The 27,228-nt window shown below is 54.2% G+C and overlaps 10 protein-coding genes across 10 annotated transcripts; 7 read left to right on the top strand and 3 right to left on the bottom strand.

The window, feature by feature from the left end:
- Positions 1–505: 505 nt before the first annotated feature.
- On the top strand, positions 506–3,036 carry BO80DRAFT_452413 (Zn(II)2Cys6 transcription factor; the record flags this gene model as incomplete). Its single annotated transcript, XM_025721950.1, has 6 exons — positions 506–679; positions 822–1,421; positions 1,526–1,677; positions 1,738–1,914; positions 1,973–2,317; positions 2,403–3,036. The coding sequence occupies 6 exons, from the start codon at positions 506–508 to the stop codon at positions 3,034–3,036; spliced, it is 2,082 nt and encodes a 693-aa protein (XP_025578641.1).
- Positions 3,037–3,359: 323 nt separating this feature from the next.
- On the top strand, positions 3,360–6,018 carry BO80DRAFT_422159 (uncharacterized protein; the record flags this gene model as incomplete). Its single annotated transcript, XM_025718754.1, has 3 exons — positions 3,360–3,959; positions 4,015–4,722; positions 4,790–6,018. Coding segments are annotated over exons 1-3 (2,375 nt in total), but the record flags the coding sequence as incomplete, so codon positions are not given.
- Positions 6,019–7,035: 1,017 nt separating this feature from the next.
- Positions 7,036–10,729, bottom strand: BO80DRAFT_232728 (uncharacterized protein). The gene is made up of 2 exons (XM_025714485.1): positions 8,483–10,729; positions 7,036–8,113 (listed from the first exon to the last, which is right to left on the bottom strand). Exons 1-2 carry the CDS (start codon positions 10,379–10,381, stop codon positions 7,220–7,222), a joined length of 2,793 nt encoding a protein of 930 aa, XP_025578639.1. The 5' UTR covers positions 10,382–10,729; the 3' UTR covers positions 7,036–7,219.
- A 1,293-nt stretch (positions 10,730–12,022) lies between these two features.
- On the bottom strand, positions 12,023–13,435 carry BO80DRAFT_452410 (TDT family transporter; the record flags this gene model as incomplete). Its single annotated transcript, XM_025721949.1, has 5 exons — positions 12,023–12,172; positions 12,224–12,509; positions 12,569–12,865; positions 12,922–13,290; positions 13,347–13,435. The coding sequence occupies 5 exons, from the start codon at positions 13,433–13,435 to the stop codon at positions 12,023–12,025; spliced, it is 1,191 nt and encodes a 396-aa protein (XP_025578638.1).
- Positions 13,436–15,038: 1,603 nt separating this feature from the next.
- Positions 15,039–15,970, top strand: BO80DRAFT_374550 (YdcF family protein). The gene has a single exon (XM_025716598.1). It carries the CDS (start codon positions 15,101–15,103, stop codon positions 15,905–15,907), a length of 807 nt encoding a protein of 268 aa, XP_025578637.1. The 5' UTR covers positions 15,039–15,100; the 3' UTR covers positions 15,908–15,970.
- Positions 15,971–16,790: 820 nt separating this feature from the next.
- On the top strand, positions 16,791–18,279 carry BO80DRAFT_441775 (rhamnogalacturonase rhgA; the record flags this gene model as incomplete). Its single annotated transcript, XM_025721220.1, has 4 exons — positions 16,791–17,417; positions 17,471–17,509; positions 17,559–17,760; positions 17,807–18,279. 4 exons carry the CDS (start codon positions 16,791–16,793, stop codon positions 18,277–18,279), a joined length of 1,341 nt encoding a protein of 446 aa, XP_025578636.1.
- A 326-nt stretch (positions 18,280–18,605) lies between these two features.
- BO80DRAFT_374542 (putative sugar transporter) lies at positions 18,606–20,571 on the top strand. Its single transcript, XM_025716597.1, has one exon. It carries the CDS (start codon positions 18,744–18,746, stop codon positions 20,313–20,315), a length of 1,572 nt encoding a protein of 523 aa, XP_025578635.1. The 5' UTR covers positions 18,606–18,743; the 3' UTR covers positions 20,316–20,571.
- A 1,167-nt stretch (positions 20,572–21,738) lies between these two features.
- On the top strand, positions 21,739–22,356 carry BO80DRAFT_422153 (uncharacterized protein). The gene is made up of 4 exons (XM_025718753.1): positions 21,739–21,875; positions 21,942–22,015; positions 22,067–22,123; positions 22,182–22,356. The coding sequence occupies exons 1-4, from the start codon at positions 21,804–21,806 to the stop codon at positions 22,276–22,278; spliced, it is 300 nt and encodes a 99-aa protein (XP_025578634.1). The 5' UTR covers positions 21,739–21,803; the 3' UTR covers positions 22,279–22,356.
- A 1,308-nt stretch (positions 22,357–23,664) lies between these two features.
- BO80DRAFT_399568 (aminotransferase class I/II-fold pyridoxal phosphate-dependent enzyme) lies at positions 23,665–25,073 on the top strand (the record flags this gene model as incomplete). The annotated part of the gene is made up of 3 exons (XM_025717475.1): positions 23,665–24,433; positions 24,487–24,629; positions 24,690–25,073. The coding sequence occupies 3 exons, from the start codon at positions 23,665–23,667 to the stop codon at positions 25,071–25,073; spliced, it is 1,296 nt and encodes a 431-aa protein (XP_025578633.1).
- A 261-nt stretch (positions 25,074–25,334) lies between these two features.
- On the bottom strand, positions 25,335–26,846 carry BO80DRAFT_399566 (phosphatidylserine decarboxylase family protein). Its single transcript, XM_025717474.1, has 2 exons — positions 26,715–26,846; positions 25,335–26,656 (listed from the first exon to the last, which is right to left on the bottom strand). Exons 1-2 carry the CDS (start codon positions 26,753–26,755, stop codon positions 25,363–25,365), a joined length of 1,335 nt encoding a protein of 444 aa, XP_025578632.1. The 5' UTR covers positions 26,756–26,846; the 3' UTR covers positions 25,335–25,362.
- Between the last annotated feature and the right edge of the window lie 382 nt (positions 26,847–27,228).

Below are 27,228 nucleotides of genomic sequence, written 5' to 3'. Positions count from 1 at the left end.
GGAGGGCTGGATCACGTGGAGGTGCCTGCCTTCGTCATGGCCGGGAGGGGCTTCCGCCGCCGGGCTGGAGGTCTGTTTCCCGGTCCTCTGTCCCTGACAAGTTGCGACACCTTGCGGGCTCTCGCGGGGTTCGGTTGCGAATTGCGAATTCGTTGCTGGCCCCCCGCTGCTTTCTCATCCTGCTGCTTGGGCCTTGATCCGAACTTCTCCCCTCCCCCCTAGCGTCCGTCCAAGGTCTCGCCCCACGTTCCATCGATGCTCGGACATGGTTTCCTGGCGCCTCTAACGTAGGTGGTGCGAGTTTACTCTACGTCATAAGAAGGTAAATCATCGGGAGGATGGAAACTATACGAGCATGTGCTTGCGACGGGCCCTATCTCCTCGAGTTCTCGCCTATATGGCTCGCCACTCCGTGTTGTTGGGGGGTTGGCCATCCCCTCTATCATTCATCCCACCCATCAGAGGACCCCGATGACGTCTCTCTGCTTCCCTGTGAACCCGCAACATGAGTGAATTTGGAGGTCAACACCGTCAGCTGGCTCCGGGCCCTTCGCCCTCCAAGTCGGAAAAGCTACCATCGGGGGACAGCCCCCCCGGGGAAAGCTTTCGGACCCCCTCGGATGTCTCGAAGAAACGCGTCTCCATGGCCTGTTTGGCCTGCAAAAAGTCCAAACGGAAGGCAAGTGCCAGCCTCTTGTTGTTAGCGACTCGCGTCCTATGCTCTTCTCGGTGAGATGGTGATGTTCTTGATTGATTCCTTCGATGATGTGCAAGAAGCCGTGCGGTGCACGGCTACTGACAGCGGCTGGGATCCCTGACAGTGTTCGGGAACGGCGCCGTGTGACAACTGTCGCGCGTTTAATCGACAGTGCATCTTTGATGAGACGCTGGATCAGCGCCGCCGGGTGGCTGCGAAGCGCACGGCCGATGAGCTCAGCTATCACCGGGATATGCTGAACGATCTCCTGAAGGTGATGCGCGCGGAGGATCAGACCCACGCGCTGAGACTGCTTGAAATCATCCGGGAGGATGCCACGGCCGAGGAGATTCGGACGTATATCGACGATACCCTGGGCCAAATTGAAGGACACAGCAAGGTGAGTGACGTGGCGGGGCGGCAGTTGCAGGAGGTGAGACGGGTGATCGATGTCGAAGGCGCTGGGCCGTCATTTCGTCCCCAGGTCATGGATATCCATTACTTATGCAACGAAGTACCCCACAGGGTCCCCGCAGAGCCCTGGACGACCGTGACCGGCGATGCCGACCTTGTCTCCCACCTGGTGTCCCTGTATTTCACCTGGGACTATCCGTTCCATGCCTTTCTCGACCGGGACGTGTTCCTCAAGCATATGCGAAAGGGTACCATCAACTCGGAGTTTTGCAGTCCATTCCTGGTGAACGCTCTGCTTGCGAACGCATGTGTAGGTTCTGTCCTCTGTTCGTGATCACATCTATGGTTTAACCGGGTGTGTACACTGGCCTTTGTGGAGGGTCATCTGGATGTTCGCTAAATATGCATGCACAGCACTTCTCGGACTACTCGGAGGCATACGTCGATCCGGGGGATATACTGACTAAAGGGGCCGATTTCCTGGCCGAAGCTGAACGCTTGCGGGAGGAAGAACCCACGAAACTCAGCCTCGCTTACCTGCAAGGCACGCTCTTGCTGTTTGAACGGTACGACGACTGGTCGCTTGGCCATCCCATCGGATGTGTCCGGTCTAACGCAGGATGCAGGTACTCCATGTCCGGGGAGGATGATCTGGGCTACCGGATGCTCCACCAAGCCATCTGGACCGGCGAGTCTCTCGGACTGATTGGCCCACGGAAAGTCAGCTTGAATCCAGGGCAGATCTCGGACGACATGGATATCTCGATCAAGCGAACGGCCTGGGGGCTGTTTCATATTGACACGTAAGCTCTCTCGACCACATCACCGTGCCATGTCATGGACTAAGCGCCCCTTGGACAGAGTGGTGCATGCCGATTTCCTGCGGCCGAGTCTCATCGACAAGGTCAACCTGGAACGGCCCAACCGGTACAGCGCCGAGGACTCGAGTTTGTGGTACCCTTACCCGTCTCACCGACCGGCTCGGTCATCCTACCTGAGCCACTACTTCAACGAGTCCTGCAACCTGTGTGAGATTGCCCGCGATGTATCGCAGCGGCTTTTCGGCATCGATGTCAATGCAGTTTCGGTCGAGTACCTGCGTCAGATCCAGGAGACCCTTTACGAGAGGCTCCGTGGCTGGTATAGTACCTTGCCGGATGTTTTCGATCCGTATCATCGGCCGCCACCTTACATCATTTTGCTGCGGTGAGCACGGATGCCTTGGTTGGATTCCCGCGTTCTTAATTACTTGCGACAACGTTCGGTGCTAACGAGAGGCGGATGGGAACAGGATGCGCTACCACACGTTGGTGATCAATATCTTCTCCTTCCGGAGCGAGCGAGCCAGAGCCACGCCCGACTCCGAGGCCCCCAAGACTCCCGAAAGCCCACCGGGTCTGAGCCCGCTGCCCAAGTACAACACGGCTGGAATCGTGCAGTCGGCGGCGCGTGCAATAGCGGCCCTGACCGTGCTCCACCGGCGCGAGTACGGCATCAGTCGCGCGCACCATTTCGCCATGTACGCCATCAATCTGGCGCTCTTTACCCTGCTCGAGTTCGAGTCCTTTGATATCCTAGACCCGGACTTTCTCGCGCTCGCCAGCGCGTTCTCCAATGTCGCCAGCCGGTCCCCCCTGGGGCGGTCGCTGTTCCACCAGTTCCGGCAGGCGGTGCATGCCAAAGCGCAGGGTCGGCAGCTGCGGGAGTCCCATGCGGTGTCGGATGATCTCAAGGCCATGTTCGATGAAGAATCGACGTCGGCCTCGCAGTGGGACGAGTATGCCAAGGGGCTGGAGAAGTTGGAGATGGACGAGCGGTACCATGGGGCATCGGACGGGGAGTTCAGCCTGTTCGAGATGCTCGATCGATACGAGAGCCTGAGCCTGGGCAAGGATGAAATTGCTCCGGAGCGGCCCCGGTACTGACCCGGAGGCCGGATTGTGGCAGAATGGAAGGGGTCTTTTCCATGGCGATTGTGATGCGCGTCTCCTCCGCCTCGGCCGGGTCGGGCGTGTGTAAGCCATCTACGAGCAGATTTAAGCTCTAATACCACCAGAATGACTTGTTCTCTCACATGAACCGGTGTTCCTGGGCGCGGCGGGCGCCCTGGGGAGTCTATTATTCAGATTCCCCCCGGCTGGAGAGCTGATGGGCTGCCGGCATGGTCCATGACGTCATGGACTGGGGACTCGGCCTCCTGCCTGGCGGCCTCGATTTCTGGCCGCTTCCCCCCCCTCCCCCCCCCGGACGACCATCCCCTCTGCCCCTTGGATGGACTGCACCCCCCTGATCTCAAACTTCACTTCGTGATGGAGGGCCCCCCAGGATCGTATCCCTTTGGGGTTCATCCCGCCGATGAGAACCCACTCCCCATTAAAGCCGAGAATTCGGCCCTGCGAGGCCTCACCGAGTGGCCCTGGGAACCCGTGAGCCCCTCGGCCGTGCCCCCCGTCGCCTTTCGCCCGTATTCGCTGCCTCAGTATATGGACCGACCCGGTCCCTATGCCTACCAATCGTCGTCGTCGTCGTCCTCACGCGAGGTCTCGGGCCTGGCGGCCAAAGTGGCCATTCCGCGCACCACCAGCGCCAGCAGCCAGTCCCAGCGCCGCCGCTCCGCGCGCGCCTGTGAACCCTGCCGACAGCGGAAGATCAAGTGTGATGGGAACAAACCGATCTGTCGGCAGTGCATCGACCACAATGTGAGCTGTTTCTTTGTCGATGTCAAACGAGTCCGCGATCAGAAACAGCTGGGCTTTCTGGGGAAAAAGGTCGAGCGCTACGAGCAGCTGCTCCAGGACCTGGAGAAGGAGGTGGACGACCCTGCGGCGAGACGCATCCGGAGAGCGCTCAAGGTGAGTCCGTCGATCGTGGTGCTGGGTCGTCGCGAGCACGGCAGGCTAATCCGGACAGGCCTCGGATCCGGCATCGCTCACCGACGATGATGGCGATTCCGACTCGACCACCTCGTCCATCGGGTCGTTGGATGCGCTCGACCTGGTCGAGGAAGACCTGAATCGCAGCGAAAAGTCCGTGGCGACCGGATTCTTTGGCAAAATCTCCGAGGTGGCGTGGATGCAGAGGCTCGAAGACGAGGCCGAACAGCGCAGTCGGAAGAAAGAGGAGTCGGTCGATGTCGATGGGAGCCAACCGCCGCCGCATCCCTCGCAGCGGCAGGAAACCGCGATTGCGACGATGAGTTACTACCTGGACGATCTCAGTATCCCGTTGATGGACGCGGTGGATCCCTACGCCCTGCCCCCGAAGGAGTTGGCGAATCGCTTCTTCACGGCCTACATGGAGTCGGTCCATCCCTCCTTCAACGTCGTTCGCAAGACGGCCTTCATATCGCAGTACCGGCAGTTCTTCAGTCAGCCCATCAAGCCGCCCCAACGGTGGCTGGCCATCCTGAACATGATCTTCGCCATTGGCTGTCGGTACTGTCGCGCCATCGCCGGCAAGGCGGACGGCGACTACGACGACCTGGTCTATCTGAACCGGGCGCGGAAGCTGACGATGGGCGAATCCGTCGTCTTTGAACACGCCGATCTGCAGCAAATCCAGGTCGAGTTTCTGGTGGCGCTCTATTTTGTCAGCGTGTGTCAGATCAACAGGCAAGTCGCCCCCCGCGGGTCGTCGCTCGCTTGATCCCCGGCCCTGCTAATCTGTCGTCCGCTGCAGGGCCTTCAAGTTCTCCAGTATGGCCTTCCGCTCCGCCGTGTCCCTGGGCATCAATCTGCGCTTCGTCGATGATCGGACGCAGTACCCCGCCAAGGAAGCGCGCAGTCGGCTGTGGTGGTCCATCTTCTTGCTGGAGCATCTCCTCACGGCGATCACCGGTCGCGTCTCGTGCGTGTGCGAAAGTCTCAGCGCCACCCCCCTCCCCATCCCGTACGAGGAGGAGTCCTTCGGCCGACCGGAAGTCCTCCCGCTCCTCCAAGACTCGTCCCTCCGGACGACTCGGCTTAAGCTGACGCTCCTGCAGACGGACGAGGAAGCGCGCGCCAGCGCCTCGTGGCTGGCCTCGTGCGAGCCGAGCCCGTCCCTGTTCTTCTACTGTACAGTGGATCTCGCCGCCATCACGCAGGCGATCATCAACAAGGTCTACAGCATTCAAGGGCTCCGCGACCGGGCCAGCCAGGTGGAGCAGCGGATCCGGAAATACTGCAGCATCCTGGACATCTGGGTCACCAAGGTGCCCGACGCCTTCCGCTTCACCTCCGACGGCGGCCATCAGTTGGACCTGCCGGACGACAAGCACACCCCGTGGATCCGAGAACGCACCTCCCTCGCCGTTAGCTACTATAGCGCCCGGATCACGCTGTGTCGCCCGTGTCTCGGACATACCGGTCTGCAGCCCGGCTCGATGTCCCTCGACTCCACCGCCCCTTCGTCCGTCCGTCGCGTCGTGCGGCGCACTTCGCACAATCGCACGCATTTCAGCTCCGACATGGCTCTCATCTGCATCCGCTCCGCCCATTCCCTCCTGTCCATCCTTCCCGAAACGCCGGATATTGTCTGGCTCACGGCCGTGACTCCCTGGTGGTGCATCCTTCATTACATCATGCAAGCCACCACGGCCATCCTGCTGCACCTGTCCAGCTGGTCCCCCAACATCGGGTCCAGCGATGATGATGACGCCGCGCGGCGCGTCTTCTCGGACATGCTCATCATGACCCGGGTGATCAAGAAGGCCCTCCACTGGCTGCACCACATGGCGCTCACGTATGCGGCGTCCCGGCGCGCCTTCCGCCAGTGCAACAGCGTGGTGCGGCGGATCGCCCCGAGCCTGGGCATCGATACCAGTGATCTCCCGGATGAGAGGGACCTGCCCCAGGATGGAGACGAGTCCGACCTGCAAGCTAATGGCGTTGAAACCCCGATTGGGGAGCTGATGGAGTCTGATCGGATTCACTAAGTTTTTTTTTTTTTTTTTTTTTTTTTTTTTTTTTTTTTCTTTTAGGGTCTGTGCACGGCGTCCGCGGTTTTCATGATTTCACCATACCCGGTTTATGTTTCTGGGATACCACTTCGCCGTGCCTTTTTGTATCTTTTTTTTCTGAAAATCGGAGCGTTGGTCGTGACTCTGTACTCCTAGTTTCTATTCTTCCAGGTAATGTTTCAAATTGAACAGGTCATTTACGATCGAGTCACTGAGATAGATAGCTGGGATACTATGGGAATTTACTTCTATCTAATATACTTTACTTTCGTATATCTGACCTACTGTCCACTTACTTCATCACTATACATCCTATGCATCCATCTCTCCCCCAACCCACCTCTACCCAGCCCATAAGTCACTGACTGCATACCAGTCCACTTACACTAGTATCCCCCATCACACCCTCGACCCACTTCGCCGTACCACATGTTATCACTGATATCAAATCCCATTCATTTCCTTAATATAATACCGAAGACTTGCACTTCGTTCAAAAGTAATACCAATGAACTGGGATGATGATTACATGAAAATATCTATTTGGCTGTACGTATTGACTATGCGTCATATTGGAGATCGGAGTGACGGACGAATAGGGGGCCCCACTCAGGGGTATGGGAACTCGGAAGGGTGGTAGAGTGGAATAGGAAATGATGGTGTTGTTGGATGTTTTATGTGGAACTAAACCAACTAAGTGGGTGGTCGGTAGGAGGAAGGTAGGTAGGTAGGTAGTGGGAGCAAATGTGGAGGTGGTGGAGTACTTGTTCATGTACCTGTACTTGGCATGGATACTTTGCATGGAGATGGAAGGGATCGAAGCTCAGCAAATGAAACGAAAATCACAGACGGGATCGACGCAAACATGAATGCAGGCTTAATTGGAATTTGAACTGGAACTGGAACTGAACTGGGTTATTGGTTAATCATGATGGTGGATGGAATTTCAAAGATGAAAGCTCTCGGACAACAAAATTGGATACAACGTGTGAGATGATGGAGACTCGCCAGAAGAACGTCCAGGAAGATGAGATGGCATCGGGAATTAAAAAAAAATTAACAATGAAGTAAAACAAACGGATGGGACGACATCAGTGCGTTTCGTGGCATCTAGCGTGTCAATCAAGCAGGCAGGTAGGCATCATGTGCAGCACGTCACGGGCAAAGAATTACATCTGCTGAGGCATCAGGAAGGCCCGTTTACGTGGGTCATCATCCACAGGCGCACCGCGCTTTTGGGGCGGGTTCAAGCTCATCGGGTCTGCAGCTTGCGCTTGCGCGTGGGCGTGGGGGTGAGGGTGGAGATGGGGGTGCATGTGAAACTGAGGGTGGGCGTGAGCTTGATGAGGGTGAGGATGACCCTGAGCTTGGGCTTGCAGCTGATGCGGCTGGAAATGGTGAGCCTGGGGGTGGTGGATTTGGGCTTGTGGCTGGGCTTGAGCGGGTATTTGACGGGGCAGGGCCTGCGGTTGCGGTTGCGCCTGCGGTTGCGCCGGGGGTTGAGGATGCATCTGGCGGGGCTGCGCCTGCACCTGAGGCTGTGGTTGCGCCTGGATTTGACGTGCTTGGGGCTGTGCCTGAGGTTGAGCTTGGCCTTGTATTTGTCTGGGTTGTGCCTGAGTCGGAGTCTGAACCTGGGCCTGGGCCTGCGTCGGAGCCTGCGTCGGAGCCTGAGCCTGCGCTTGAGCTTGAGCTTGTCTAGGTTGTGCCTGTGCCTGAGATGGCTGCTGACTCGGTGTTGGGCGGGACTGCGCTTGCGCTTGATTCTGGTTATGGGTGGGGTTGTTGGGAAGAGGTTGAGGATGAGCCTGGAATTGGTGCTGCAGTGCTTGGAATTGAGCTTGGCTCGAAGTATGCATCTGATGCGCCTGAGATTGGCCTTTGGACTGGCCTTGCATTTGATGCCCGTGGATGTTGTGAGGCTGCGGGGTAACCTGGAACTGATGATGATGTTGGTAGGGTTGCGGAGGTTGCGCCCTAGGCTGAGGCCGGGCTTGCGGTTGAGCTTGTGCATGAGGCTGAGGTTGGGCCCGCGGTTGCTGCGCCGGCTGTACAGCTGGTGCCTGGCCTCCAGCTTGAAGCGGTTCGCCTGGTGTCTGACCACCGGCAGCGGCGGCGGCGGCTGCTGCTGCTGCTGCTTCGGCTGCCTTGCGCGCTTCAACATCCGCCTTGCGTGGCCGTCCGCGAGGTCGCCCGGTGCCTGGCTTGGATGGCTTCTTAGGCGGCCTAGGCTTCGGAGGCACGTTGCCCTGTTCTGACTTACGAGGACGTCCACGGCCTCGCTTTTGCGGGATAGGATTCCCGTCGGGCCCGATGATCGGGGGCGGTGGAGGCGCAGGCGCAGGCGCAGGACCACTCAGACCTGGAGCCGCAGCTGAACCCTGTGCATTAGTTACGGGAACCGTAACTACTGTCGTTGTGCCATCTGGTGCCGTTGTGGTCACCGTCTGAGTCTTTTTGGGTTTCTTCGGTCTGGGCTTCTTCTCCTCTCCGGGCACTACAGGTTTACGTGGACGACCTCTCTTTTTGCCCGACGGGGTTGTGGCTGGAGCAGTCCCTTCTGCGCCAGGTGCAGCAGCAGTAGCAGCAACAGCAGCAGCAGTGGTGGCAGGTCCAGGTCCCTGAGCAGAACTGAGCACAGTCGCGGGATTAGGAGTGGGTCCGTGACCAGGAACAAGAGTCGGGCCATGACCGGGAGCAGGAGCAGAAGCCGCAGCAGGAACAGTAGTGGCAGCTGGATATCCAGCTGGAGCTTGCCCATTGACTTGAGTAACAGACGCCGCTGGAGATGCAGAAGGCTTGGACGGTTTCTTCCGTTGCTTAGTGCCAGCACTCTCGGTTTTCTCCGGTGTTGGAGCAATAAGCTCGGCCCCGGCCATACTAGCTGGGGTGGAGGATTGTGGCGGGCGTTGCTGTTGCAGTTGCATCTTCGCTTGTGCAGGTGATGGCTGTTGTTGTACCTGATGCTGTTGCAACATCGGATGATGCTGCTGCGGCTGCGGCTGCGCTTGATGTTGGTGCATGGCATGCTGCTGGACAATGGCATGCTGCTGCGGCTGCGGCTGCGGCTGTGAATACTGCCGCTGATACGCATGTTGAAATTGAAGCTGTTGGGGCTGTGGCTGATACGGGGACCGTTGGGCCTGCTGCTGTTGAAACCGAGACTGCTGTTGCTGGTAAGTCTGTTGGGCTTGTTGATGAGCGTGCTGAGCGTGCTGCTGGGCCTGTTGCTGGGCCTGTTGCTGTGCTTGCTGCTGAGCCTGGTGTTGGGCCTGCTGCTGTGCCTGTTGCTGAGCTTGCTGCTGAGCTTGCTGCTGAGCTTGCTGTTGAGCTTGTTGCGCCTGCTGGGCTTTTTGTTGCGCCTGTTGCTGGGCTTGTTGTTGCGCTTGTTGCTGAGCCTTCTGCTGGGCCTGCTGCTGAGCTTGCTGGGCCTGTTGCTGGGCCTGCTGGGCCTGTTGGGCCTGTTGGGCTTTCTGCTGTGCTTGCTGCTGGGCCTGCTGTTGTGCCTGTTGCTGCGCCTGTTGCTGCTGATACGTTTGATGCGAGGATTGCTGATAAGGGGACTGCTGCGCTTGTGTTTGGTACGGCGACTGCTGATGTTGGTGCTGCTGCTGGTACTGCGCCTGTTGTGCCTGTTGATAATGCGCCTGTTGCGCTTGGTACGGTGACGCTTGAGCTTGCTGGTAAGGCGATTGTTGCTGCGCCTGCTGGTATGCAGTCTGATGGAAGGCATGCTGGGGTTGGGCGGTTGTCAGCATCGGCGAAGCAGCTGCAGAAGTTTGCGTCGTCGGGTGTGCATGGGGAGTCTGTCGATGCTGAAGATGCTGCTGCTGCTGCTGCAATCGGTCAAAGGACTGCTGGGGGGAAGCGAGCCCCATTGCGTGCGCATGTGGAGACATGGCAGCCTGCGAATTGATCGCGTTTTGATGCGCACGGAAATTGGCCATGGGGTTCATATTCCGCTGCAAACTCTGCAAGGATAGATAGGGGTCCTTCAATTGACCAACGGAGTCTGCATTACGAGACAGCAGGTCTGACGAGCCCTGTGGTGGGTAATGTCCGGGGAACGGACTATAATGACCCCCCGTGGGGAGCCCAACTAAAGGGGCGGTAGAGGACGGGGTCATCTTGCGGAGATCCGGGGAATGGGCCGCCAATTCCGCCTGCGATTGACCCCGAAACAAGGCGTTATTCCCGGGCATGCCGGTGCCATGTTGTGGATGGGCGGCGGCCGCCAAAGATGGGGACTGCAAATGCTGGGGGTGCTGGGGGTGGGCATTTTGCTGAGGCTGCCGTTGCTGATGAAACGAATGACCATTAAAGCCCATCATCTTGACCGAGCGACGGCGAGAGGAAGAGATATCCCCTCAAGGCCTGAGGCGGTGGAGACAGAATGGATGGAATGATTGAATACTTTGCTTGTTAGGGACGCTCAAATGGCGGACATGTGACCACCGCGTCTCGCACCCCAACGGCGACACGGTATGAGTTCGGGGGGGGCGAGGAGGCGAACCACCACCAACCTTGCGGTCACCGCGGGGAAGGGAATGCAGGCCGTGGATAAGCCAATTCAATTCAATTCGAGGGACGAGTAGAGCAGCAGCAGTCAGAGAGACGCGCACCAGGGCGCGTGGTCTGGACTGGGGAAGAGCCGTGCGACCGGCTGCTGCTGCGGTGGATAATAATAATAAATGATTCAGATCCGACCCCAAAGCGGAATCGAGAAAGCGTGACTGGGTCGATGGCTGCCTGGTAGCCTCAGGTGTCCAACTGCTACGGCGGACCCACGCGGACCCGGAGCGCAAGTGTTGGGAGAGCCAAACCTCCCAGGGGGCAAGAAAAAGGGTGCGCCCGACAGGCAATGCAAGGTGACCAGGAAACAGGAGCGAAGAAGGCCGTGGATGCCGGTCAAGAGACCTCCAAACCACTCAGGAAGGGATGCCTCGATGGATCCTGATGTCTTGAGATGGCCGCGCGCGATGATTTGTTTGGGATCTTGATGGACTCCGTTCCTTTTTTTGTTATTATTATTTTTTATTTTTTATTTTCGCCTTTTTTAATTTTTTGCTTTGGGCTGCCCGGAATTTCGAATTTTGGATTTTATTTTCTCGCCCGGTGAGCCCGCACGTGACCCCTCGCCCGGCTGGCCACTCACAGCGCTCCCCCGCCTCGGGCGGGGGTGAAGGCAGCCATCGGGCACTCATCTTTTCGCCTGCGCCAGCGGGCGAGAAACGAGGTCGAAGTCGGTTGAAGCGCGCAGACGAGCGCATCGCATCCAGCGGGCAAGAGAATCAGAAAGAGAACAGCATGGAGGAGAGTCCGGTGGGCAGAGGGACTGGAACTCTTTTCAAGGACGCCGCCGAAGAGTTGAGGGGCCTGGGGATTCTGCACTAAAGGGTAGTTAAGTCCTACGTAACTAAACCGAGAATAATAAAAATTAGGAAAATAAAAAATAAAAATAAATAATACTCTCCAGGGCCCAAAAATCCGAATTCCTCACACCCTCCAAAGATTAAAAGGGTTAAAAAAATAAAGTAGGAACCCCATCGCAGACAGCTAAAATCCGCATTCCACCTATGATAACTCGTCCCCTTCGTTTAAGCTTACTTTAGTAGTTCAGAGATCAGGGATGGATCTGAGATTCTGAGCATTTTTGGTCGCTCGCCGTGACGTTCCACATTCATCCAGTTAACTGCGCTAGAGCTGGTGGACATCGAGTCCTCCCCGAGATCTAGAAATGACGTTAAAAAATAATAGTGGACAGAATCAAACAAGCCTCCTCGAGGACAACCCCTAGTGTGGATAGCTAGTAACATTTCCTTTTTCTCCCCTTTCTTTTTGTTGTTGTTGTTGTACTAAATTACACTTTTTAGTTACTTCCCCGTCCCTTACTCTTCGCCCTGTGTTGCGGGTGCGTTTTTCCCATGGTTTTCCAAGACGATCATGACATCTGATCCCTGGCAAACTTCTTATCAGGCTGCCTTCATAGCATCCTTACTCTCGTTCTCTCTTCCCTTCAAATCCGCCAGACATGGTGCAAAAAACAATCGCCCTGACAGCACCCCCCGCAATGTCCCGATGCTCACCACAATCCACAATGCCACCACGCAAAATGAGAGAATCTACAATAAATCAATATCTAGAACGGCCAACATCCCAAGGAGTTGACTTACTGTTCCAAATACTCGGAAAAATTCCGATGGCAGCTCCCTGCCTATCTGACACGTGCTGGTGGCGTACACGCCCAGAGGGAACGTAAACCCCCACCAGCCAATATTAAAAGGAAAGCTCTTACTCCTTGCAATCGATGCTAATGCGAAGAAGAGCCAAACCAAGCCAAAGGACCAGAGGATCAGGGCGACCATGAAACCCATAGTATAGAAAGCCGGTCCGGATGAAGCCTCAAGGGTCTGCGTTTGGGGAAAGATCTCCTGTGCCGCCTGACCCAACTTCATAGCACTGGTAATATGTTGAGCATGTGCATCTCTGTTGGATTTTGAAGATAGGTAAACACTCACCCGAATCCGCCTTGGCCGAGGGGCCCTAAAGGGAGAAACACGCTCACGATCACCGCTTTGGGGGGCAATTTGTGCAGCGTCAATCGCTGTAGGTATATCACCATGACCATCAAAGCGAGAGGTAATCCAATCCCCCAGAGTATGTAGCTTACAAGCACGGTCCAGAGGGCGTGCTGTGGATTGGGGAGCACATCGGCCACGATGGCACCAGACGAGGCTGCGACGATGCAACTGACAATGGGGAGGAGCCATACGGCTGTCATGGATGAGAGCTGAGTTTCGCTTCCATGGGCCATCCTAATCTCACGTTAATAGAGCCACTAGATAATATATCAGAGCAGAGGCAGGCGCACAGTAAGAAGGGTAAGGAGAGGGCGGTTACGACAGAGAATACAGCATCGAAGATCCACATCCCCCACACAAAATTTCGGGTCCAGTCACCCCAGGCTGGGACACAGACGAAACAAAACATATTGATGATGGTCGCGAACCCCATGGGGAACGTCCCTATGAACATGGATTGAACTGGGTGTTTGATCATGGCGAAGAAGATTTCCGGATACAGCGTGTAGCAGAGGAAAGTGATGATACACCCTGTCATGAAGAGCAGGACGTTGAAAGCGAAGCAGACAACAGAGATCCAATAAAGCCATTGGCCGTTATAAGGGAGTGTGTTAAGCAGAACAGACACAATCCCAGTGCCCATGGTAACCGAAAACCACCTGTACATATATGTTAGCTGATGTCATCCGAAGCCATGAAGTCCAATGCTGCGTACGATGGAGTGAAGTGACGAACTAATTTTCGCCAACCCATGTCATGCTTGGTGAGTTCAGATTGATCCATACCATCATTCTGATCAGCCATGATTGCTGTTGGACCACGTCGAGTGTCCTTCAGCCGTAATAAGTTGTCCGGTGCGGGTTATATATACTAATCACGGCTGCATGAACCAGCCCCGCTTTCAACATACAGTGAAGTCCAAGCACATAGACTTCCCTCCTTTTCCTCGACATAAAGGAAATTCTACTCTGCGTTTCATTAATATACCCCATAAGGATTGATCCAATGAGTCACGAGGGGCTTGGATGGTTCCGCCCGGCCCGAACATTCATCTCGGCCGAATGAGAAGAACGAGAGAGCCAGCAAGATCATGTCCGCTTTGGACGGGGGATTTTGGTAAGCTAAGGGACTTCCAAAATCATTGAGAAGACATTGAGATATAAGCAATGGTCGGCTTGTTGCCTCAGGCCGGTAATTGCCTTGCTTCCAAACAGTGCTTACCTATCGCAGTCCTGTAGAGGTACATATAGATGCGACTAGCCTGGCATTTATTTGATAGCTAAAGCCGCCACTGTACTCATTTCCTTCTTCAAAAGACCTGGTTGAGTTATTACACCCACGGATTACTGTTAGGGGAGCCGCTACCGTACGAACTGTCTCCATTGTACTCCGTAAGAGTACTATCAGCCGTGCTACTGCTATACGAACCGCTGTCATGAAGTTCACCGGTGTGATGGGAGCTGTATCCTCTGTCATTACTCCGTAGTAGAATGACTTCTTGCATAAGAGTAATCGCTTAAACTGCGGCAAGTTTATTTTAAAGGGCCTTTCCAGGTGGCAAATGTCAGCTCATGACAACTTACGCTGCCGTGTGCTGTCACCACTATCGGAGGCAGGCTTTCGGATGTAATCCTTCTGATGAACTGCGGCATGGACATTGCTCCCAAACGAAGGTTTAGACAGTGTTTGCCTTGCAGCCGCTAATTTGGCCAGTACTAATAAGCAGTGGGTCTTGAGAGATGCTCATGCACCCGGAGTATGCTATTTCAACTGTTGCTGGTGTTGCGTAATTGTTCCGATCATGCGACGGGAGCGTACGGGACGTAACATTGTATGGATTGTTGGCACATTCGTAGGCGACCGCAGTCAGGCGAGGTTAGTCCTATAAGCATGAGATGCTACATCAGTATATAATGACTGTGCTTGAGTGCGAGGGCATACTTGCTTGGGACTTACTATATGCCGATGCCTCTCCGGCAGTCGGACAGAGCTTTGGTTTGGACATCAAGGTCCTCTCGGATGATATAACGAGAGGAGATCTACTCCACAGACCCCTATAATAGTCAATTTTCTCCAGAGCTTACCCAGAGCGCCTGATACGTCGGCCACCGTCCGAAGTGCCGTGGGAGTTGTCGACAAAAGGAGATCCCGACGTGAGACGAGCAGCTGAGATTGTAGTACTGACTCGATGAGCTTCACATAGAGCTTCACAAGTTTTAGAACGTTGTCTGATTTCCAGCTCGCGTGCACAGTGAGGAAGAGAGAGCCCGAGAGACGGACTGGAGACGGTTGAGTACAACGCTGACTGGCCCAATCGGGAAGGTGCTACCCCGCTGCACACGGGCCAATCAAAGGGGCCGGAAGAATAGTGCTGCTGATGGCTCCATCCATCCGATTCATGTCAAGATATCGTTTCCATTCCACATCTTCCTCAAAAATCCAAAGTGAAAGAACACACAGTGTCCATCAATGGTGATGGCGGTCGTTAAGCCTGAAGATGTCAACCGCATAGCCGAATTTCTCGCGCACGAACAAATCCCAGCCACCCAGCCACCCGTTAATTCGGATTGCATCGTGGTTTGCGTATCCGCCGTCCTAGAGCCCGCGGAAACAGTCTTCAGACACCTGCAACGCAACCCTCATCTAACCAAGACACTAGTGCTCTGTGGGGGAATCGGGCATTCTACACCTCATCTCTATGAGGCCGTGTCTAAGCATCCCAAATACGCACACTTAGCCCCAGATATCCAGGGAAAAGCGGAAGCCTACGTCTTGTATACCATCTTCAATGCGTGTTTCCATGCAGCTTCCATCCAGGAGGCCGGGTGCAGGGTTTTGATTGAAGATAAGTCCACGAATTGCGGACGGAATGCCACGGAAACCAGGGCCTTATTGGAAAGGAACGGTATCCCGGCACCTAGTTCCATGATTATTGTTCAGGATCCGACCATGGCTCGGAGGACGGTTGCCTCATTTGACAAGGCGTACGGACCGGCTCCTCCCAAGCTACTGAGCTGGCCGATAATTATACCGAGAGTTAAGCTGCAGGGGACAGAGCTGATGTACGATGTGCAAGGGGTCTCGGCTGTTGGATTGTGGAGCATGCCACGCTTCCTGGGTCTCCTGATGGGAGAGATCCCGCGGTTGAGGGATGACGAGAATGGATACGGGCCTCGGGGGCAGGGGTTTATCGGACATGTTGATATCCCTGAGGAAGTTGAGCGGGCGTTTCAGACGCTCGAGCGGTGTTTAGGAGCAGAGTTGGCGAAGAGGTAGATAATTTCTGTCTTGACTGTTGTGGTATGATAGACATTTCTTTTAGTAAATGTTAGAATTGCCGAGATATCCACCGTTGCCGGACGCCACAGATGCCCTACGATGTATTCGAAACGGTCTAACACATTATGGCTGTATCGCGTGCCGCGTATCGGGTCGTGTAGTACGAAGTCTACCAATACCATTGCGGTATGGTATGGTATGGTACCAATCATACGGAGATTCGGTTTCCACCCATCGATTCCACCCGTCAACTTTCTGCCAAAGCTCCAGGTGAACCCAATCTCCAATGCCTCCAGGTCGGTGAGCTTCAACCCGATGGCCATGGTTCTATGACGACTGACAAGTGTACGCTCAGGCAGTCAGGAGACTCCTGGGCGGTTAACCCCGACCTGAGAATTGCCGAGCGACCCTTCTGACGCGACTAGAGGCTTTAGTTCTTCCCTCAACGTCAGCTCAGGCATGATCATCACTGCAATATCCCCTTCAAAATAACCGAGCACCCACCATCGTCAGCTCGAGCGCCGGTGGGGTTCATTCACTGTGCCATTTCTCCGTGAATGAGGGACTGATTTGGGGGAGCTTAGCTGAAGCTTGACACCACTGCTTCACCAGAAGAGAGGGATCGGCGGTGGTGCAGGAACGGAGTCCAACGGGATGAGACCGTAAGTCTAAATTAATATCCACGAAGACGGCATGGCCACTATTCTGCCGGTTCATGTTGTGCGGCCACCTGATATGATATTGAAGCAAAGGGGCTATGGTTCTCCGGTGGGAGAAGCCGTCGACGCGGTATTGATATCTATAAAAGACCGGCAGCAATGGCTCCATTGTTTCTCGCTCAGAACCGACCAAAGAAAGGCCTGCGAATCAGCTTCTCGCCATGCCCGCTCTTTCACTTCTCGCGCTAGCTATCGCCCCGTTCCTGGTCAACGGCCAGCTCTCCGGTAGCGTTGGTCCGCTTACATCGGCTTCCTCCAAAGCTGCACACAAGACATGTAACGTGCTGGACTACGGTGCTGTGGCTGACAACTCAACCGACCTTGGGCCTGCCATAACGTCGGCCTGGGATGAGTGTTCTGACGGAGGGCTGATCTACATTCCTTCTGGTAACTATGCGCTGGAGACTTGGGTCACTCTGGATGACGGCAAAGCGACGGCCATCCAGCTGGATGGTGTCATCTACCGCACAGGAACAGACGGCGGTAATATGATCCTGGTTGAGAACACATCTGACTTCGAGCTGTTCAGCAGCACGGATGAGGGTGCCGTTCAGGGGTTCGGATATGTATACCACCGGGAGGGCGATCTCGACGGGCCGCGGATTCTGCGGCTGCAGGATGTCAGCGATTTCGCGGTGCATGATATTATCCTGGTTGATGCACCCGCCTTTCACTTCGTCATGGATACCTGCTCCAATGGCGAGGTGTACAACATGGCGATCCGGGGTGGTAATTCGGGTGGCTTGGATGGGGTTGATGTCTGGGGTAGCAACATCTGGGTTCACGACGTATGTCACCAGCTATGCCACGATGCGAGTTGACGGCTAACCTATGAATCAAGGTCGAGGTAACCAACAAGGATGAATGTGTCACGGTCAAGGTAAGAGTCCCTTCAGTAGTTGCTCTGGATGATCCCTAACCATGTGTAGAGCCCTGCCAACAACATCCTAGTGGAGAGCATCTACTGCAATTGGAGTGGAGGCTGTGCGATGGGGTCTCTGGGAGCTGACACGGACATTACTGATATCCTGTACCGGAACGTCTACACTTGGAGCTCCAACCAGATGTATATGTTTAAGAGCAATGGCGGCAGCGGGACTGTGAGCAACACTCTTTTGGAGAACTTCATCGGTATGTCTGGCCCAAGAAAGAGGGCAGAGCCAGGCTAACCTTGTAGGGCACGGCAATGCATACTCGCTGTACATTGACAGCTACTGGAGCAGCATGACGGCCGTGGCTGGAGATGGGGTGGAACTAAGCAACATCACCTTTAAGAACTGGAAGGGGACGGAGGCGGATGGCGCCGAGCGCGGCCCCATCAAGGTGGTATGCTCGGACACGGCCCCTTGCACCGACATCACCATCGAGGACTTTGCCATGTGGACCGAAAGCGGCGATGAGCAGACGTACACGTGCGAGTCGGCGTACGGGGACGGCTTCTGCCTGAAGGACAGTGACTCCACAACGTCCTACACTACGACGGTGACCGTCACCACGGCGCCATCGGGGTACTCCGCTGCTACCATGGCCGCCGACCTGTCGACAGCCTTTGGCACCGACGAGTCCATCCCCATCCCCACCATGCCAACCTCGTTCTACCCGGGGTTGACGCCGATCAGCTCCTTGGGAGCTGCTGCAACGACAGCCTGATCCACTGGACGGCTGTAAGGGAGTTAGACTGGCGGTGTATATATATGTGTATCTATCAGTGTTAGGGATCCATTATTCAGTCCTGCTTACGGAGTATCTACGGAGTAATTCGTGTCGTGTTATCTTGTCCCCGATTGTGATTGGCTGCTTCCGGGGCCGGCTAGATCCAGGGATTGGAGGATGAGACCATCAACCCTGCAGATCCCGTCATCTCGAGTCCGTCATCCTCACGGTCTCACTCTCTTCATTAACTCACTATCTTCCTTTCACTGGGACGCAATCCGGCCTCCCTTCACTCATTCCCCAGACTCCCCAACTCCTGCGCTCCTCGCAGCTCCCCTGAATGTGTTGCTCTCCGAGCTTCACCTGCCCCAATCCACGGCTGGGATGCGACCAGAGGACTGCGCCCGATAAGCTTCACCTTCCACCCCGCTTTGGCCAACCGTGCGGCCTCCGAGCTAACCATGCCGGCCTCATTCAAGCCGGATGAGACGGACCCGGTGTTGTCGACGCTGGAGTCGACGCCTGCTCCCCCAGAGCCCAATGCTGCGGCGGCCTCGTACCGCTACAAGGCAGATCTGCTCAACCGCGCCATCCAAGACATTGGGATGGGAAGGTACCAATGGCAGCTGTTTGGCGTCATCGGGTTCGGCTGGGCCAGCGACAACCTGTGGCCCATCGTCACCTCCCTCATCCTCGTCCCCGTGTCCTATGAATTCCATGTCGCGCAGCCTCCGTTGCTCTCTCTGGCCCAGAACATTGGTCTACTGGTCGGTTCTCTGTTCTGGGGCTTCACCTGCGATTTATTCGGTCGCCGATGGGCCTTTAACCTCACCATCGCCATCACCGCGGTCTTTGGCCTGGTCGCGGCCGGCTCGCCGTCCTTTGCCGTCGTGGGCCTCTTTGCCGCGCTGTGGTCTTTTGGTGTCGGAGGCAACCTGCCAGTCGACTCGGCCATTTTCCTCGAGTTTCTTCCCGGGTCTCACCAGTACCTTTTGACTGTGCTGTCGATCAATTGGGCCCTCGCACAGGTGCTCGCCAACCTGGTCGCATGGCCTCTAATCGGGGAAATGACCTGTTCATCCGCAGAAACTTGCAGCCGGTCCTCCAATATGGGCTGGAGGTACTTTCTCATCACGATGGGCGGCCTGGCTCTACTCATGTGTCTGGCGCGATTGGTCTTTTTCACCCTTTTCGAGTCCCCAAAGTTTCTCATGGGCAAAGGCCGATACGAAGAGTCCGTCGCTGTCATCCATGAAGTCGCGCGCCGAAACGGAACCACATCGTCTCTGTCCGTAGAAGACTTGCTCGACGAGTGTACTACCTCTGGCACCGACACCACTGCAATACCAACAGCGCCGACTTCTCCTCGTGGGCTGAGCGCAGCCGATCAGCTCCGCATGCGTCTCGAGCCACTCACGGCGCCCTACATTCGCGCACTCTTCAGCAGCCCCCGTCGCGCCTGGACGACGAGTCTCATGATCCTCATCTGGGCCCTGATCGGGTTAGGCTTTCCTCTCTACAACAACTTTCTCCCCTACCTGCAACAGACCCGGGGAGTCCAATTCGGCGATGGCTCCACATACATCACCTACCGGAACTCCCTCATCATTGCCGCGGTCGGAGTGCCCGGGAGTCTTGTCGGTGGCGTAATGGTCGAGCTGCCGCGTTTCGGGAGAAAGGGTACGTTGTGCCTCGCTACATTATCAACCGGTGCGTTCCTGCTCGCCTCCACAACGGCGACCACCTCGGGTGCCCTCTTGGGGTGGAACTGTGCCTACAGCTTCACCAGCAGTCTGCTGTACGCGGTGCTGTACGCATACACGCCGGAGATCTTCGAGACGCAGCACCGTGGCACGGGGAACGCGTTGGTCGGCGGTGCGAATCGTATCGGGGGCATCCTGGCGCCGATTATCGCGATGGTTGCCAATGTACAGACCTCCGTGCCGGTGTACATCAGTGGAGGCATGTTCCTGCTCGCCGGGCTGTTGGTGCTCCTGATTCCCTACGAGACAAGGGGCAGGATGAGCTTGTAATACCCTACCTCTGTCGGAAGACTAGTACAAATGCCGGGTTGGTCACATACCTCAGGGATGGATGATGTTGTGTTCGTACGACGCGTCGATTGTACACGGCAGGTTACCTACATTGCAGACATAGTTGTGAGTGGCAGGGGATGCCACCAGTCATAGTCGACAGGAGCAGAAAAGAGGAAAGCAAAAGCAGGCCACCTACGGACCCTGTCCGCCCCGTAAAGAAAAGACTCCTTGCCCCCTTCATCCCCGTAGATGCCCATCCCATCCATCCTTGACACGGACATGACCCACATTCCCGTCGATCTCCACTTCCTACTCGACAGGCCCACTTACGCGCCAAACATCACCAAGCCCAGAATCAATTTCCCCCTCTTTCCTACTCCGTACTCCGCAGTCCTCCGTAGTATACCAAGCAAGAGTACGGAGTACATCCAACCAGTAATGTCGACAACTCTACATACATACATACATACACCCATACACAACTCCTTCGACTCCCTAAAATAAACCGCAAAAAAAAAAAAAAAAAAAAAAAAAAAAAAAAACAGATGTCTATCCCTCATATTCCAGACTAAAATCAAGCAGTAACTCCGTGGACTGAGTCCTATAGACTGGTATACAGAGCACGGAACTAGAATCGGATCAGTCGAGGAAGGATCTCTTTCCACGTGACGTGTCCTGTTCTATCACACTACGGAATACAGAGCACTCCGTACTGCTGAAATAAACCCTCCTTTCCCCCTCCTTAGGGAAGTAATACGCGCAGAGTCTACTCTACAAGGTCTTCGTTCGTTGGAAGTGAGGATGGATGATAGAACGATTCCTCGATATTTCCGTACTCCATCTAGACATCAATATAGGTACTAGTTAACTAACTACTATACTGAGTCCTGACTAAGTAGTAAATAACCCAAGGCGGTGAACATTCACGTTCCATCTCATGCAGCGGAATTACAACTCCCTGTTCCGAGCCAGGGCAGTGAAGGATCTACATGCCTGGGTAAATACCAGCCCTGGGAATGTATAGTATCTCGTATCTAGTGTGGGGAGCACCAATGTTTCTTGTTGGGCCGTGAGACGGTGAGATCACATATTGTATAGATTGGAGGAAGTCCTGTGTGTCGATTGAGTAGAACGAAATGGGATGACTTGCTATGGTCCGTGGGTGTAGGAGAGATTAAACTTAGAGTAAGATTGTATGGAAGGGGGGTTGGTTGAGACAAAAATGTTTCCCTCGCGGCTTGGCATTTGGGACCACATAACGGATTACTACGAATCAAGGAAGATCTGATCCAGGGCCTAGTATTATTCCTTACCCGAGAGATATTTCTGTATAATGTAAATAATAGTTGAGTGAGACGATGGGTATATAGGCTAGTCCATTTCCTCAGAGGTACAGTTAATGTCCGGGACCAACGCATACGCTCCTTACTATACAACCACCACGCTCCTTGAGATAAAACACACTCCTTTCACCACATATTCACAATGAAGTCTGTTCTTGCACTTGCTACGCTCCTTTTCTCTGCTTCGGCGGTTATGGGAGCAGAGCTCTCCAAGGTATTAATTTCATATTCAATATGTGCGGGGACTGGGTCAGTCTCGATACTAATAGGAGTATTCTAGGTGTCGATTTACACGAATCAAGGCACGCACACAACTACGTCTAATATTGGGGAGTGTGTCAAGCATTCGGCTCCGTATGTTCCTTCCGTCTCTTCCAGGGACTGTCATTCGCTAATGATGAATAGTGGTAACCCGGCTCTTATCATTGAGGTCGAAACGAAGGGACGGTGTAGCTTTTACAGGTGAGTCAAACTCCAATCCATATCAATTGATGACCATGTGCTCATGCTGGGGGTATAGGCAAGATCACTGTCTTGGGGATCCGGAGTTGACCATGGGCGAGGGAGCCCGGACTCTTACTCGGGAAATCAAGGTCATCACGTACAAGTGTGCATAGAGTCGATAGACAGTGTTTCGGCAGTTGCCGTGCTAAAATGAAGTGCTAAAATGAAGAGGTATACCAGCCTGGCTAACATTCGTTAGCTGCGCCCTGAATGCGTAGGTGTGTACTGTAGACATAGGGATGTAGTAAGGCGAGTGCAGTATCACTTGTGAGAGAAGGGGAGAAAAGGAATCGGACAACCTTTCCTAGCCTGACTGCCCTCCATGGACAGTGCATAAATGTTACCGCACCAATCTGCAAGTCATCTGCGGCTGAGCACTATCACCCATATCCCCCTGCTGTCTCGGCGGTTAAAATGAACCACGGTCTAAGATCTGCAATCGGAACATCGTGTGTATGGCAATAGCACCGGCTAAAGCCGAGAATGATAAACACCAACATAAGCCACAACGAGGCAAATATACTAACTACCATGGTGCACAGAGCGCCAAGGTCTCACGGTAGGTCAGCCGACTGCCTCATTCTGCGGATGCCTTTCTCTGTTCAGATTTTGCCGACTCTAGCATAAGGCTATAAAGCATTAGCACGCGTGGCAACTGCGAGGCATGCCCGAAGATGGGCCTAGTTTGCCTTAACCAATTCGGCATGAGCCTTCATAGCAAGATTTGCACTGTAAACTGTCGTCAGCGGCGCTGTAGCCCTCCGATATGATTGAGTAGACTTGTAGTGGCTTGGAAAGACCACAGTTAGTCAGGTTCCAGCCAGATTTATCAGAGTTCGGCTCCAATGACATGGGGAAGTCGCGCTAAAATCCTTGATTTGGGCGCCAAGGTCACCACCGAACGAAAGCTTGCCCTGGAGCTTAAAGTTTAGAAACCGGATTCGAACCAATCGCCCGCGTCTGATCTGGTTCGCGCCAAACTCTTTAGTTGGCGATAACCGTACCATTAGCGGATATCCTGATGAGGCATGAACTAGCATGAGAAGATGCTCGATTGTGGCCATGTTGACTGCAGTTGCCCTTGTACCCGCGCTCAGATCACTCATCGTATTTGACCCATGGACGAGCGTAGTATTGTTTCCACAAAGGAACTACCAACAAGCTCATGCGACTTCAGATAGAGTTGGTACTGTATATATCGGATTGTTTTGTAGAAGCTCCACAACTTTGACAGCCAATACAAGAGAGTGGATATTAAATCAGATATATAAAATGACGCAGGGATGGGTAATTGTCTTGTGAATTGCAGAACAGACCAGGTTTCTGGCCTAGAACATTGTGGTTACGCCATGGAACTTGAACGAACTCGCAGTCAATCATGTCCCATCGAGACCCTACCTCGATAGAAAGGAAAAGATCGCCGAGTTATCCCCAGCATATAAGGCCCGGGCATGTCAGAGTCATTCGCATCATCCCATCCTCTCCAAGTATCGCACAATATGAGTACTGGAAAAGATATTCTTTGTCGAAAGATCCAAGCTCTGCTGGACCATCGTCGCAGGGAGGGGCGGTTGTATGAGCCAGCCTCGACCGACGAGTTCGAAGGGACAGTGGACTTTGGCTCCAACGATACACTGTCCCTTTCGAGCTCTGGAATATTGACCCAGGCCTTTCTGCATCAACTTGAAAGACACCCTCACTTCACTGTCGGAAGTACTGCCGCGCGTGCCTTTGAAGGCACAAAGCAGTATTTGGTAGATATTGAGCGTGACATGTCTCATTTACATGGCGCTGAAACTGGTTTGTTCTTCCCGTCTGGGTATGATGCCAACATGGCTATTTGGTCGTCCATTCCGCAGCCTGGAGACTTCATTGTCTTCGATGAGCTAGTGCATTCTAGCATTCGCGAGGGGATGCGACTCGGACGTGCGAAGAGCATCCCATTCTGTCATAACAACTGCCTTTCCTTGCGACAGTGTTTAGAGGAACTCCACAGTCAGAGCACTGAAGTGGCCGAGGGAAGACAGGTCGTGTTTATTGCAGTCGAGTCAATATATAGCATGGATGGTGATGTGGCGCCTCTTCATGAGATTATAAAGGTGGCATATGACGCTCTGCCACGAGGCAACTATGTGCTTTCTATCGATGAGGCTCATTCCAATGGAATAGTTGGCCCCAATGGATCAGGGATGCTCTGTGAATACGGCCTGGAGGACGAGTTTGCCATCAGACTACACACTTGTGGGAAAGCTCTGGGATCGGCAGGAGGTGCGGTGGCCCATCACTTTTCCTGTCCCGATGTGGCTAACCTCTCACAACAGCGGTGGTCCTATGCAACGAGACAATCAAGCAAGGCATCATCAACTATGCACGAAACGTCATATTCACCACTGCACCAAGCTTTGTGACTGTAGCCGCTGTTCGAGCCGGCTATGAAATCCTGACGTCGGAAGAAGGACGCAAGGTTCGTCCCACAGTTCCTATCAAGATGGTTAGCAATACTGATCAAGTATCGGGAGTGCAGCGCCGGAGCCGTCTGCAGCAAAATATATGGTACTTCTACTGGACGTTGACGAGACATCCTAGATGGGAAGAGATCAAGCAGCGAGGCATCCTTTATCTGCCTACTGAGAAGACATGGTATACCAGATCATTCAAGTCCCCCATAGTGCCAGTTATCACCAAGGCCGGACAGGCCAACAATCTATGCAAGATGCTGCGGAGAGCCCGGTATTGGGTGAACTCGGTGGAATACCCCAGTGTGCCCAAGGGCACAGGTCGAGTCCGGCTTATGATACACGCAGATAATACTCGAGAAGAGATGGACGGGGTAATCCAGTTGATAATGAAATGGGCTGCAGACCGTGCAGGGCCGGCTGAGCCGGTCGAATTGATGGCGAAGATGTGATGTTGCAAAGCAGGAGGAGAGAGAAAATGAAAGGAGGTCGGTTTGGCGAAAAGCCGTCGTGGATCATGTGCCCACGGCCTCGTGACTTGTTTTGATGGAAAGCATGAAATCTTGCGATCCCACATTCTGTCAAACTAAGCTATTGGACTACAACGCACCCAATTGCCACCGGTTGCTTTTGACTCTTGGGCAACCCTGGTCTCGGAGTATGTTGCACGGACGCAGATATATTAGATATGTACTATCAACTCAAAATCTACAACTCTTATTTACATCTACCATCACTCACTCACTCAACCACAGCCAGCTGACTCCTGACTGGCACATTATGCCGCAACTTGGGAGATGGAAGTCCCTGCACATTGACCCCCTTCCTAAAGAGCAGACAATGCGTTGAACCACCAAAGTGGAACATACCAATCTGATCACCCTTGGTGACATGCTGACCCTCAGAGACAGTGATATCACAGGTCGAGACCTCGCACATGCCCACACCCAAGAACGCCATGAGTCCAATATCCGGGTTATCACATTCAATGAAAATGACAGCCCGCGTGGCCGTAGCGGTCAGATATTCCTGCGACATGACCTCCCCGGCACTATCAATGCCATGCTGATGTTCCTTTGGATCCGGATCCCCGAGACCCTCGAACAACGGCTCCGAATAATACGTCCCGTCAACCACATACGCCTTGACGATCTTCCCTGACACAGGTGCATGCCAGCGGTGATAGCTCAACGCACTCAAAAACGCCTGATACACCGTTCCACCCTCGAATTGCTCCGCCAGCGGATCAAGAGCCAGCATATCATTCACCGAATACGGCTGACTCTTAATCCAGAACTGATCGCGTGCTTTGACATTATACGCCACCTTGTATGGCTGCGACTCGCACGCGTTGGCAATAACCTTGTCATCACTGGGGGACGCAACGGGTCGGATCCCCTCTCGGAATAAGCGGGTAAAGAAATGATCCCATGATGTATAGCCGTGATGTTCGGCAGACGGATCACAGATGAACATGTCTTCGAATGAGTGGTTCGTCTTCTGCACGTTTCCGACCTCCACTAGATCTGCCTTGGCGGTCTCTCCGAACCACCCGTAGGCGGAGTTATCGAGCACCGATGCAGATTCCGGGGATTTGAGGAAGTCGCCCCACGCATTGAGAATCTTCTTGATCATTCGGTTGACATCAGGGTCCAGGAACGCCGCGTAGCCGCTCGGTGTGCCCATAGGCCAGTCCAGGACGGCATTAATCGGTAGCCCGACCAGCCCGACACGATGAGAGAAGTCGCTCCACGAGGGCGCCGTGGTAATGAGGTGGTTCAGTACGAGGAGCATATGCTTGTAGTCCCGCATTTGGGGACATCCAGTGGGATCAGTGGTGTAGGTTCGGTTGCGGGGAAGTTCCCCGAACATGGACGAAATGAGAAGGTAAACGCGAGTATTATTCTCAATCAGATCCTGAAACTCCTGAATAACGGGATGCAGATCATGCGATTCTTTGCTATCAACATGAGCAATCACCCCCCCCAACCACTGATGATGCGCATCCAGAGTCGAGGGCATCCATTTTCCGAGACTTCAACAAAACAACGATTAGCTTTTACACACACAACCCATCAACCAAGATAACCTACTGATGCAGTCTCGGAATATGATCCTTATGCTTCGGAGCCATAACGACAAAAAAAAAGATACAGTCAAATCAATCAATCAATCAATTGGACGGTACAAAATCCCAGAGAATACTGCTGAGCCCTTGGCAAAAGCTTGAAACTTAAGATGTCCCCAAAACAGAGAGAGATCTGGATAGAGTTTATAAGGCATCCCATGCCGCGCCATGATCGGAGCGGTTGCATCATGATGATGATGATGATGATGGTAGTGACAGGGGGTGGATCCAAAAGTGGATCCGAGTTAGGGCATTTGTGAAGCTAAAGTTGACCCGTCTGGACTGAATGATGTCATGGTGTCTTTTCGCGGCATAAGCCGTGTGGGGGAGGAGTTATGCATTGTCATGGGGCTTAGTATGGGTGCATATCCCGTACACAGTAGGTATTGCTGTAACGTGTTGAGGGCTTAGTGGGGAGGCTTATTCTGGGAACTTTCGTTGTGGGGAGGTACAATAGTAATGGTCTAGGTACTTTGTAC

Source organism: Aspergillus ibericus (genome assembly GCF_003184845.1).
Source record: "Aspergillus ibericus CBS 121593 unplaced genomic scaffold BO80scaffold_6, whole genome shotgun sequence".
Taxonomy (NCBI): Eukaryota; Fungi; Ascomycota; class Eurotiomycetes; order Eurotiales; family Aspergillaceae; genus Aspergillus; species Aspergillus ibericus.
This window is presented reverse-complemented; position numbering and strand designations above follow the sequence as displayed.

Coding starts and splice junctions, on each gene's coding strand:
- BO80DRAFT_232728 (XM_025714485.1), bottom strand. CDS start 10,381: ATGATGGGCTTTAATGGTCATTCGTTTCATCAGCAACGGCAGCCTCAG. Junction 8,114..8,482: donor CTCAGACGGTGACCACAACG/GCACCAGATGGC, acceptor GCTGGAGGCCAG/GCACCAGCTGTACAGCCGGC.
- BO80DRAFT_374550 (XM_025716598.1), top strand. CDS start 15,101: ATGGTGATGGCGGTCGTTAAGCCTGAAGATGTCAACCGCATAGCCGAA.
- BO80DRAFT_374542 (XM_025716597.1), top strand. CDS start 18,744: ATGCCGGCCTCATTCAAGCCGGATGAGACGGACCCGGTGTTGTCGACG.
- BO80DRAFT_422153 (XM_025718753.1), top strand. CDS start 21,804: ATGAAGTCTGTTCTTGCACTTGCTACGCTCCTTTTCTCTGCTTCGGCG. Junction 22,016..22,066: donor TGTGTCAAGCATTCGGCTCC/GTATGTTCCTTC, acceptor AATGATGAATAG/TGGTAACCCGGCTCTTATCA. Junction 22,124..22,181: donor GGACGGTGTAGCTTTTACAG/GTGAGTCAAACT, acceptor CTGGGGGTATAG/GCAAGATCACTGTCTTGGGG.
- BO80DRAFT_399566 (XM_025717474.1), bottom strand. CDS start 26,755: ATGGCTCCGAAGCATAAGGATCATATTCCGAGACTGCATCA. Junction 26,657..26,714: donor CATATTCCGAGACTGCATCA/GTAGGTTATCTT, acceptor GTTTTGTTGAAG/TCTCGGAAAATGGATGCCCT.